A 12,643-nucleotide genomic window follows, 5' to 3' on the forward strand; every position below is an offset into this window, starting at 1 on the left:
CATCTTGAGTTTAATTGAAAATATGTGGTGTAGTAAAAGTATTTTATTATACACACACATTCTGTTCTTGACATGTGTATTGTCATTGCCTCTAATTCAGAACTTTCTTGGGGGCCGGTTCAAGATTGTGGGATTAACTCCCCCAGGAAATAATGACCATCAGAATCTGCACCACCTTCCACATCAAGTACAAGGTCTATTTATTTGACCTTGCCTTCTCTAGCATAAACACATAGAAATGTGCATATTTAAAAAAACAAACCAAATTCTTTCCCCCTCTTATACCCCACCCCCCTCAAAACAAAACAAAAATCAAACCCAAAACCGCTCCACTCCTCTCCTTGGGACAGGATGAGAGAACAAACAGAGGACAAGTGTTAATTATATTGCTTAATGCATTGCTGGAAAATGGTCAGATGTCAGAGTGTTGAGCATAGTATAAGAACTTATATAGAGTAGAATGGTAGTTAACTGTAGTACAGTAATTTGATGGGAGGTTTTTAATAGTAAGTAGAATTTGTTGCCAGCAAACTTAAGTTATCTTACACCAGTTACAAATTTATCAATCCTGGAGTGTAGGTGTGTTTTTAAAAACTATAGCAGTATGCATCCCCTGATGAAATTTTGGCCCTGCTGTTTTAAATGAAATGGTAAATTGGATGACTTTTAAAATATATATTAGATTTAGGAGTGAAGGTGGAATCCTACAGGGATAATTCCTATCACAAATATCTACAATCAATAGCTTTAGAGAAATTCTGTAGAAGTAAGCAAGCTACTAAACTGAAGGGTTACAACAAGCTGGGAAATGATTCATCTGTGTTCAAGATCATGAGCAGGTAATTGTATTGTTTTAGTAAAATAGCATGTCCTATAGAGAGAAGACAGTTTATTGTGTGTTCTTAAGCATGAAATAGTAATTATATTGGTTTAAAATGATATTTGAAAAAACTGGCATAAAAATTTGGAGGTATGAATAGAAATGATATAAATGGGATTCTCTTTAATGACTTTGTGACAGGAAGATAGAAAAATAGACCAGACATATGAGTTAAGTGTATTTTTGTATCTTAATATATCTTGCAGAGCCAGCTTTTTGGTACTACGTAAGAGAAGTTCTGAATAAACATGAACTACAGCGCTTCTACTCTCTGAGGACTATTACTACAGATATTGGCAGAGGCCGTGCCTGGCTACGCTGTGCATTAAATGAACATTCTCTGGAAAGATATGTCCATATGCTGCTTGCAGATAAAAATCGACTTAGGTAACTGTATTTAATGACATAAAAATGGAGGAATGCATGCAATTGCAGACTAAGCACTGGCATTTAAAAATGTCTGAAACTAGTAGTCGATGAAGTAGTCCATTTATTTTAGTTAAACTACTTAGTATCACTCTTTTAACTGCTGTTTTAAATTTTTTGTAGACAGCTGTTTACAATTTATTTTATAGTCTGTGATCCAAAGCATTCTAAAAATTTCAGTGGCTAGCGCAGACAATAGGAAATAATGCACAATGGAAAACATAATCCCAACTATACATATAAAATGCTGATGTCTAAATTAGTTGTTACTACTCAAGAAAGAGATCTTGCAGTCATTGTGGCTAGTTCTCTGAAAACATCCATTCAATGTGAAGCAGCAGTGAACAAAGCTAACAGAATCATTAGGAAAGGGATAGATGATATGATATATGGCCTCTGTATAGATGCATGGTACACCCACATCTTGAATATTGCATGCACATCTGGTTACCCCATCTCAAAAAAGATATTTTGGATTTGGAAAAGGTACAGAAAAGGGAAATAAAAATGATTAGGGGTATGGAACAGCTTCCATATGAGGAGAGATTGATAAGATTGGGACTTTTCAGCTTGGAAAAGAGATGACTAAGGGGGAATAGGATAGAGGTCTATAAAATCACGACTGGTGTGGAGAAAGTAAATAAGGAAGTGTTATTTATTCTTTCTCATAACATAGAAACTAGCGGTTACCAAATAAAATTAATAGGCAGCAGGTTAAAAACAAAAGGAAGTATTTCTTCACACAACACAGCCTGTGGAACACTTTGTCAGAGGATGTTGGGAAGGCCAAGATGATAACAGTGTTCAAAAAAGAGCTAGATAAGTTCATGGAGAATAGGTGCATCAGTGATTATTTGCCAGGATGGGCAGGGATGGTGTCCTTAGCCTCTGTTTTACCTGTTCTGTTCATTCCCTCTGAAGCGCCTGGCATTGGCCACTGTCAGAAGACAGGATACTGGGCTAGATGGACCCTTGGTCTAACCCAGTACGGCTGTTGTTATGTCTTCATGATTTTGGACTCAGGATTCAGGGCTCTGTCAGACTTCTAGGAAGTCACTTAATCACTGTGTCTCAACTTATTTGTAAAAAGGGTCTAGTGTGCTATAGAAATGTTAAGGAAAAATTTAACATGCACTTTGTAATCGTCAGATGAAAGGCACTATGAAAGTGGGTAATGTTATTGATTTTACATTTAATCACATTCAGTTCTATATGACATATTTTTGTCCTTTTCTCCAGTCTGCTTAGATCCTCCTGTTGCTGAAGATTCTCAAGAATGTCTGTTATCCTTCCAGTATCTGTCATCCATAGATATTGGGCCTTATCTGACTCCTGTTGAATTCAGTAGAAAGATTTCCTTTTACAATCAAGCAGTTTGCTCCCCTTTCTAAATCACTTTATGGGTGTATCAAGCAAGATCATTCCTAGCAGTAAGCTGTTGGGAACCCACTTTTCTACTCCATAGAAAAAGATTTCCTTACATTTACTCTGACTTCCTCTAGCCTTCCTGCTAACTAGTTAACATTCTAGACCTCCAATCTTTCACAAATGCCTCCAGTTTTTTACTTAACCTTCAGGTTCTTTATTTGGTATCTTGTCAAATGTCTAAGGGAAGTACTCATATTTGTGCAGTGGTAGTGCCTAAACATAATAAAGATGTAGATTCAGGGTTATGATCCTGTAGCCCAAGGACCTCTTGATGCCAACTAGGAGAGGGCCTGGGGTACAGGGATACCTTGGATTCACCGAAAGAATGACATGCAAAGTCTTTAGTGAAAGACTGTGTCACAGTGGTCATAATCATTGTGAGATGTATATATGAAAAATATGCAAGGAGTTATGTGTATATGCTGAAAATTATGTTCTCCAGCCTTGTAATTAAAGGCAGATAATTCAAAGGTAGCATGCTTTGAGACAAACTTCTCCACACAGGAGGTGGGGAGAAACATCTTCCCCTGGTGGACCACTGTGTATTGTGTGTCTTGCAGCATACTGAATCAAATGCTAATGAAGAGCTTGTGGAAATTTCATTAGGAAATGAACAGGAAGAGGTAAATAGCAAGGGGTGGGATGGGAACCTTCTTTGCTGATGAAGATCAAAAGTCTGATCTAGTATATCTGAGGTGCAGAGAGATGCTCTATATGTGTAACTATTTGTTTCCAATATACTTATTTACTATTGTTTTAATCTCTGTTCTTTGATTATAGTGAAATCAAGAATAAGTTTATTAACGTATCAGAGTGCTGTGAGTTAAGCAGAGTGGTGATCATGAGAGGAATTAAAAATATCTTCGTGTAAACTATTCCTTTGGGAGTGGAGAATCTGAGAGTTATGTGAGTGTTTGGTGGACTAATGTCTGGGCTCTCCAGACGGACATTCAGAGGACTAAGGGATTTATGTGAGCCTATTGCTAACCTGCACAGAGAGGCCTCTGTGGAGGCCTGGAAGACAGTGTTTGTGTTGCCAGAGGCTGTTGAAATCAGGGAGCCTATCCACAGCAGGCACAGACCTCACACCAAGGGCAGGTGGTGGCGAGATGCTTCACAACCCTGGGTATCCCCTGGGAAGCATCACAGACAAGAACAGGCTGGGTTCAAACAGGAGAAATCATGTATAGATCAAATAGCAATGTGTCTTGAAAGAACTGTTGATAGAGTGATAGTTGCCGCTTTATATGAATTATAGAGATTTCCAAAATGCCTTTGGAACAGAAGATAGAACACTTCTATGGAAGTTGGTATGCCACTGTTATCCTTCAAAAATTTGTGAACATTCAGATCTATTATGACGATTCTGTCACAGATGTCACAGATGTTCACATATCTTAGCAGCCTAGTAAGACATTAAAGTCAGAATAGTGAAATCCAGAAATGCCTTTGTAATGCCAAAGCTGATCTGGAGAAACAGAAATCTTTCCCTCTGAACTAAACTTCAGATGTTTAACATGATTATAAAATGAGTCTTACTATACAGCGCTGAAACTTGAAGTCTTGTTAAGACCTTACTGTCTAAACTCCCAAGTTTTCATAAACAGCTGTCTTAGACAAATCCTCCATGTCAGATGTCCAGAAAAAAATCACACACAAAGAACTCTGCAGGAGGACAAAACAGAAACTAATAGGGCAGGAAATTATGGAATGAAAATGGAGGTGTCTAGGACATACATGGAGGAAAGACCCAAATAACATGATGAGACAGGCATTGGACTGACATCTTCAAGGCACGAGATGATAAGGTGGACTCTGGATAACAAACATGGAAATACATGATAGAAGCAGAATTGAAAGTTGTCAAAATGACACTAGAAGAAATTAAGATTGTAGCAGGAGATGGGAAAAGATGGAAGGCAGTGGTTAAGGCCTTGTGTTCTGCATGAGATGGGGATAAGGGAGAGAGTGAGCGGAGAGGAGGAGAGAGCGAGCGAGAACCCGAACGAGCTTAAATGCCCTAGTCAGGATTGGACACCATTCTTCGTACACATTATATGACAGTCCCTGATCTGAAGAGTCAACATCTAAATAAACAACGCAGACAATTAGTAGACAGTGTTCACGCAAAATGTTACAAAGTACAGAACCTGGTAGATGACATCCATTTTCTTCCCTTTATTTTCTTTTATAAGAGCTCAGTCTCAATTTTTTGTCACAATAAATTTTTTGTTATCCCATTCTTTAACCATCCATTTAATGTGTAATGATAGAGTATGGTGCTTGCTAAGGAAAGGGTTCAGCCCGACATGTTTAGTTACCAGTCTCTTGCCTATTACTTACAGGAATCACATCAACCTCCCTTTGATTCTTTAGTGCCTTTACATCCTGGTTGAGCAAGAGCCTAAATAATTTGGTTGAGCCTGATAATTCATTGCTCAACAGCTCAGTTTTTAACACTGGATCTTGCTCTGTTCTGATTATTTGTTTTATATCTATCCTTTCTAACTTGCTCCAAAATGGTTTGGTAGCTATGGGTGAAATGTTGGATTTCTCAAATATGGCAACTACATGCATATGCATTGGTAAGTGATATGGCTGTTAATATAGCTGTTTATCCAGAAATAATTGCTAGTATTACTGTAAACTTAGTCTTGCAGCTGAGAGATTCCTGATCTGAATGATTTGCATCTTATTAGAAAATGCGAAGATCAAAAGCAGACTATTTCTTTTAACTCCCAGTATTCACTGTTATACAACTCACATTTGAATAGGTGTCTCTACTTTTAGTTTAGAATTGCCTAGAGTTTATATTACTCTTTCTCCCATCTCATGCATATCAGGCTCTTTAAAGGGCCACTGCAGTTTGTATTTGGATCAGCTGATGTATCCAAGCCTCTGTGCAGCTGATATGTGTCATGTTTTCTTTTTTCAAAAACAGTGTATACTAAATAAAGAGTATTCAACAATGTGGCTTTATTTTTACCTTTTAATCTATAGTGTCTTCTATGAAGACTGGTCTTTTATGATGGATGAAGAACGTTCTAGTATGATCCCTACGATGGCAGCTGGTAAGCCTGGAAACTTTAAGGCAAACTCTTGAATGGTACTGTTGTGAGAGAGACTTCATTTTTGGAATGTGCTTATTTCTGTAGTAATTGCAAAGCACTTTATAAAATAATGAGTTGGGTGCTGTTGGTGAGGCGAGTGCTGGTTCATTTTATGTACATTTTAAGCTGGTGCCAATATCCAGAGGGAGCATTGAGATTTTGTAGGTCTCTACTTGGTGGGCATACTTTGTGTGGGAGCTTTAACTTTTTGCTTACAAACCTTGATCTTTCAAAATTGTAGTTTATATTGCTGTATCAGTACACTAGCAAAGAAAATAATTGGGAAACATTATTCATAAGAACACTGACTTTTTTTTTTTTAACAGCAAAACAACTTAAAGCAGCATCTTGACAGTGTCAGCAATGCAGTAGTCTTACTTGACTGCATACTATTTCTTGAATTGCATCCAAGATGATAGGGAATTGAACTTTGCTCTGGCAAGTCCAAGTTAATGTTCTAGCCACTGGACCATCCTTCCTCTGTGTAATGTTCCTTCCTATTTATTTTTATTACATTAATGCCTAAAAGCCATAGTCATGGCCTAGGACTCTATTTTACTAGCCACGGTACAAAAAAGACAGTCTGTGCCCCCAAAGAGTTTACAATCTCAGTACAGGACAAGAGCCAACAAGTGGATACAGTCGTACAGGGAAACAAAGACAATATTGGTCAACATGATAGGCAGTGGTCTCAGAAAACCAGCAGCCTACTTGTTGTCGAGTGTTTTTTTTTGTTTTTTTTTTTAGTAGGGATTACAGCAAAGGATAATTTTTGAGGAGGCTTCTCAAGGAGGATAATGAGTTAGTTTTGTGGATATTTGTTGAGAGTGCCTCGTAAACATCAGGGGCAGCATGTGAGAGAGCACAGAGATGCTTGTGAGAAAATTTAACAAATGGGTGAAGGAGGCTGGAATCATAGGCGAGCATCAACATCTTAATAGCAAATGCCAGATCATAGGTAACATCTGGATACACTTTGAAGGGCCTTGGAAGTGGTGACAAGCAGCTTATGTTTGATGTAATAGAGCTGGTGGAAGGATGTAAAGAGAGGGATGACATGGTCAAAGAAACAAGCTAGGAAAATGATATTTGTAGCAGCATTCTGAATGGATATAAATGGGGCAAGATTATATTTGTGAAAGGCAGAGAGAATGATGTTGGAGTGATTGAAGTGCTAGTTGATGAGAGCTTGGATGAGAATTTTTAGCTGCATGGATGGATAAGAAAGGTCATATCTTAGAGATCTAATACATAAAGAATTGGCAAGATTTAGACATAGCCTAAATGTGAGGACCTAGAGAGAGTTCTGAGTTGAAGTTATGCCCACATTAGGAGCCTAAGTGCCTGGCAGGGCAGAGGTGTTGTCCACAGTGATCAATGAAGGAATTAGCGGGGCTGATTGGAGGAGAGATATGATTAAGAACTCTGTTTTAGCCACATTAAGCTTTGGGTGATGGCTCGACATTCACAAGGCAATGTCAGAGAGACAGGATGATATTTTAATTGGACAGAAGGAGACAGGTCCAGAGGAGAGAGGTAGATCTGTGAGTCATCAGCACAGATCTTCCGCTATGTGATATTTGAGATAGTATGTGATTAGTGAATTATAGAAGGAGGCAGTGTTAAAATCTACTCTTCGTTGTGGATCTATTTTCAGACTTCTTAATTGCAACCTTAATGTTCTATTAACTTCATTTGTGTATGAAATATCATTGCATATATGTATTCAGCTATGTTGCTGTATGGTTTTTCTTTTTTTCTTTATCTAAAGGTCTGAACTCCATTCTTTTTGCAATCAACATCGACAACAAGGACTTAAATGGGCAGAGCAAATGTACTCCTACCGTCTCTGATCTCTTAAAAGAATCCACGCAAAATGTAACCTCATTGTTGAAGGAATCCACCCAAGGTGTTAGCAGCCTTCTAAGAGAGATAACAGCATCCTCTGCTGTTTCCATTTTAATCAAACCTGATCAAGACACTGACCCACTTCCAGTTCTATCAAAGAATGTTAGTGCTGGTAAGCATTTTGGGGATAGTAACATAATTAAAACACATATAAAGTGCTCAAATATTTAATTTTTTTAGATTAAAAAAGACTAAAAGAATATCAAGAATAAATTCTTTAAATCATTAAACATATTTGTTACACATAATTTAAATATCCTGTTTGTTACAATTTAAACTTAAAACTGGTAGGCTGGTTTTTAAGAAAAGTAGTGTGGAAATATTGGTGTGACAGAAAATGAAAAGCTCTTCTGTATAATGGATATATGCATCGTGCTATTTGTATCTCTGAGAATAGAAAATTATAATCTCTTGACAGTTTGGGATTTTCACTTGAAATTTGTTATGGCACACTTCTAAATCATTATGCTTCTACCCCAACGTAACGCCACCTGATATAACACGAATTCAGATACAATGCAGTAAAGCAGCGCTTGAGGGGGCCGGAGCTGCGCGCTCTGGTCAAATCAAGTTCGATATAGCACGGTTTCACCTATAACGCGTTAAGATTTTTTGGCTCCCGCGGACAGCATTATATCGAGGTAGAGGTGTATATCAGACCTGGCAGATGCTAATTTCATGACTCATTGTCCCTTTAATAATAATGTGTTTACGTGTGGCACATATCCTTACCTATCAGTGATAAATACAGTAGGAGATGCCTGTGCTTGTGTATCTAGATTACAAACTCCAGCTTGATTGTTAACTGTTTGGGCAGACAGTGTATATAGTCTGTAAAGTCCCTTAACAAATAATAAATAATTATGCTTTATAGATCATAGTTTAGCCACACAAGGCTAGAACATTTGAATGTGCTATTGCCCTGCTGCAGCTAGCACAAACATGGTAGATGATAATTTTGGACAGCCACTCACAGCGTCTGTGAAGACTTGAGTCTGCTGTAGGTTTAAAATAGTGCAGTAAGATGCAGCTTTCACTTATATGTAGTCTGCTATGCAAGTATCGAAGGGGTAAGTTTTCATCTCCGGAAACTGAAAGTTGCAAACATAAAGCACCATTTTGGCAGTCTTGTACTCATCAAATAAAAAGTCTAACTTGGAGATGCTTAAGTATTGCTTTAGATGATAGAAGAAGAGGACTTATTCATTGTAGGTTTTTGATGCCTTATGAATTTCCATTAGAACTACGAAAATGTGTAAATGTGTGTAGTGTGAGTGGGGGAGGAGAGCAAAAATTATTTACTTTTCTGGCATTTAAAATATGCTGTTTATATTAAAAAAACTTTTTTAAAATATCTTGACACCAAGGTTTTTGTGCAGATTTTCAGCTAAATTGAATTAAGAAGGTTGCGATGCTTCCATACTTGGGATAACTTTTATTATTTCAAAAAGCATTCTACAGTTCAAACAACAGAATACTTGACCATGTGCTGTACATTAGTGTGCAACTTCGATAGAACAGAAACATTAGATGCATTCAAATACAGCAGTAAATTGAATTTTTAGAATAAATTTGTCAGGTGATTCCATTGAAATCACACTTGTTGCTTGTATTCTGTTGCTTCTTTTATTTGTGTTCAGAAAACATTCCATCCTCATTTTATCATTAGGGAGAAGTTTTCTGTGGATATGTGCTGGTCAGAGTTGGGTTGGGGAGAGGCAGAAAAGAATCAGTCCACCGTACCAGTTTTCCAGGCCCATGTGTTTCTGGTATTCTTGGATTGTACTAAAATAACATGTAGCTATTTGAAGTGACTTACATCCCATCTACATTACAAAAAAGGCAGGAGCTTTTTTTTATTTTTTGCCAGAGCAGATTAGGCATAAATTGGTTAAAAGGTCTCTTGAAAACCAATCCCAAGACTACATCACTGCCTAGTTGTGGGAACAGGTTAAAATGGCTTTTGAAAATCAACTAACTCCTTTCCAGAATGAGACCAAACTGTTTTTGTATTTGTTTTGAGTAACTCTTCGTGTTGTTGTTGTTATATAGACAGGACCGGATGTATTGTCAGATAAAATGAGTCTAATGTCACAGATGTAAGGGATTGAGCAGAAGAGTGTTGCCCTTGGATCTACTAACACATGATGGTTTTTTGTATATGCCACTGCCTTGCAAGAAGTATATTTGTTTTAAAATGCAGAACATCATTTTTTAGTGATAGAGTAATTATTTAGGTTAGTAACTGACATTTGAGTAAATAATAAAATATAGAAAACAATGTACTTAGTAAACTTGGTGGGAAATGGGATGTACACCCATGGCAAATAACAGTTGTACTTCCCTCTAGCAGGGTGGATAAAAATCAATTATTTTTTTAAATAAAAAATTGGATTTTTTAATTTAAATAGGATTTTTTGATAGGTTTTGTCCTCAAAAAGCATTTTATCTAAAGATAGTTTTACTTAAGATACATTATAGCTCAAAGATATCTCATCATGTAATAAGGATTATAAATTCTAATTCTATAGTATGAGACAATATATTCATGTAATGTTTAAGAAAAGATTTGTAAATGAGTTCCAGTAGTTCATGGATTAGGGACTCAATTTTATGGGGTTCCAAGGGCTTCTGTATAGATTATTTAGGTTAATCTATCTACCTAATGGAACTAGTGCTCAGTCCAGAAGATACCATCAGTGATGCTTAGTTTTGCAGTTCTCAAACTGTAGATTTGTGTCTCCAGAAATAACATGCTTGTTAACAGCAAAAATGTTTTAAAATGAATAAATAACATATAGAGGTGAGAAATAACAGACCTCAACCCTATTGTCCCTCTGCAAATTTGTGTACAAAGAGTCAATCCCTTACCTCTCTGTAAAAGTGCAAAATTTCAAAAAATTCAATGAATAGAAAATTATTGTGGGCGGAATAGATCTGGACAAGGAGAAGAATTCTGGAGATACATGTGAGAAGGGAGGGACAGGCAGTAGAAACAAAAGTGAAGGTATTTGAGCAGCATATTCCAGAAGTCTTGAGGTCTTTCTGAGTGGTAGCGTTCATTGATTTTGAGATCTCCCATACCATTTTCTCACTAGAAGGGAAAACCAATAATGGCAGCAGGCCATAAAAGAGACCCAGTTTGGGAATATTTTAATGAAATTTCTCTACCTGGGGGTAAGACAGGCATGCATGCAAAATACAAACAGTGCAACAAAGAAATGGAAGACCTGGTTGCCTCAATGACACAACATCATGAGGAGAAGTGTTCCTTCTCAGGAGGAAGCTGCATTGAAGATGATGAAAGGAACATGTCTGAACATGCAGGATCTTCAGGTTGGTAGACATTTTTATTTCATACTTCTTTCTTAAGGACTGCCTGTCTTCCTTCTGGACTATTCTTGAATTCTCATGTTTGAGCAAAAAATATAGTTGTTACTTTATGGTACTATCATTTTAGATGCAGTGTGATAAAAAAATAAATAGCTGAAATAGGCAGATCTTCCTTTTACAATTTCACCTTTAAAGTAGTACTGAGTGTCAGTGAATGCAATGAGTAGTTCTAAATGAGCAGTATGGTAATAGTAATTTAATAACTATATTGCCTTATTTTGTTTAGGAGAATCCATCCTCAACATACAGGATTATGAAGACTATCCACCTTCAAGATCACCATAATTTTCATAGTTTGAGTTTTCTGCCAATGATAGCGTTTCAGTCACATCGTGTATGTCACATAGCCACAGTATATCACTTGTAGCAAAAAGAAAAAAAAAAACTCCATCATCCAGAAACAACCGTAGATAAATTTTTGATAAGAACCAGCAGATTACAAAAAGAGGTAATGGATGAAAAAATTGCCTGGTTTGTTTATGCAACAAACTCTCCTTTCCATATGATTGAGAACCCACACTTCATTAACATGGTTCAGTCATTAAGACCAAGACTGAAGAGCAGTGTGCAAAAGGTTAGAGGGTAAAATTGTTTTAACCTGAGTCTTGATGGTTGGAGCTATATCCACAATGATCCTGTTGTATGTGCTTGTGTGACAATAGAAGAAGGGAATGTCTTCCTTATAGAAACAATTGATACATCAGAAAATGCACACACAGCAGAATACTTGCAAGAAGTAGCAGTAAACTCATAGACTCATAGACTCTAGGACTGGAAGGGACCTCGAGAGGTCATCGAGTCCAGACCCCTCCCCTCATGTCAGGACCAAATACTGTCTAGACCATCCCTAATAGACATTTATCTAACCTACTCTTAAATATCTCCAGAGATGGAGATTCCACAACTTCCCTAGGCAATCTATTCCAGTGTTTAACTACCCTGACAATTAGGAACTTTTTCATAATGTCCAACCTAAATCTCCCTTGCTGCAGTTTAAGCCCATTGCTTCTTGTTCTATCATTGGAGGCTAAGGTGAACAAGTTCTCTCCCTCCTCCTGATGACACTCTTTTAGATACCTGAAAACTGCTATCATGTCCCCTCTCAGTCTTCTCTTTTCCAAACTAAACAAACCTAATTCCTTCAGCCTTCCTTCATAGGTCATGTTCTCAAGACCTTTAATCATTCTTGTTGCTCTTCTCTGGACCCTCTCCAATTTCTCCGCATCTTTCTTGAAATGCGGTGCCCAGAACTGGACACAATACTCCAGTTGAGGCCTAACCAGCGCAGAGTAAAGCGGAAGAATGACTTCTCGTGTCTTGTTTACAACACACCTGTTAATGCATCCCAGAATCATGTTTGCTTTTTTTGCAACAGTATCACACTGTTGACTCATATTAAGCTTGTGGTCTACTATGACCCCTAGATCTCTTTCTGCCATACTCCTTCCTAGACAGTCTCTTCCCATTCTGTATGTGTGAAACTGATTGTTCCTTCCTA

The 12,643-nt window shown here is 37.3% G+C and overlaps 1 protein-coding gene across 9 annotated transcripts in view; it reads left to right on the top strand.

Annotated features, from left to right (window-relative positions):
- Window positions 1-12,643, top strand: part of SNX29 (sorting nexin 29) — a 443,704-nt gene that overhangs the window by 23,313 nt on the left and 407,748 nt on the right. For 8 of the 9 annotated variants that reach the window (XM_050967714.1, XM_050967715.1, XM_050967716.1 and 5 more), the window contains 3 exons: window positions 1,087-1,267; window positions 5,735-5,805; window positions 7,616-7,864. In XM_050967714.1, the coding sequence (XP_050823671.1) occupies window positions 1,087-1,267; window positions 5,735-5,805; window positions 7,616-7,864 (501 nt within the window). Of the gene's footprint in view, window positions 1-1,086; window positions 1,268-3,295; window positions 3,358-5,734; window positions 5,806-7,615; window positions 7,865-12,643 lie in introns of those variants that run through there. The other variant, XM_050967723.1, reaches the window with a different exon arrangement.

The sequence above is a fragment of the Gopherus flavomarginatus genome, chromosome 9 (assembly GCF_025201925.1).
Source record: "Gopherus flavomarginatus isolate rGopFla2 chromosome 9, rGopFla2.mat.asm, whole genome shotgun sequence".
Taxonomy (NCBI): Eukaryota; Metazoa; Chordata; order Testudines; family Testudinidae; genus Gopherus; species Gopherus flavomarginatus.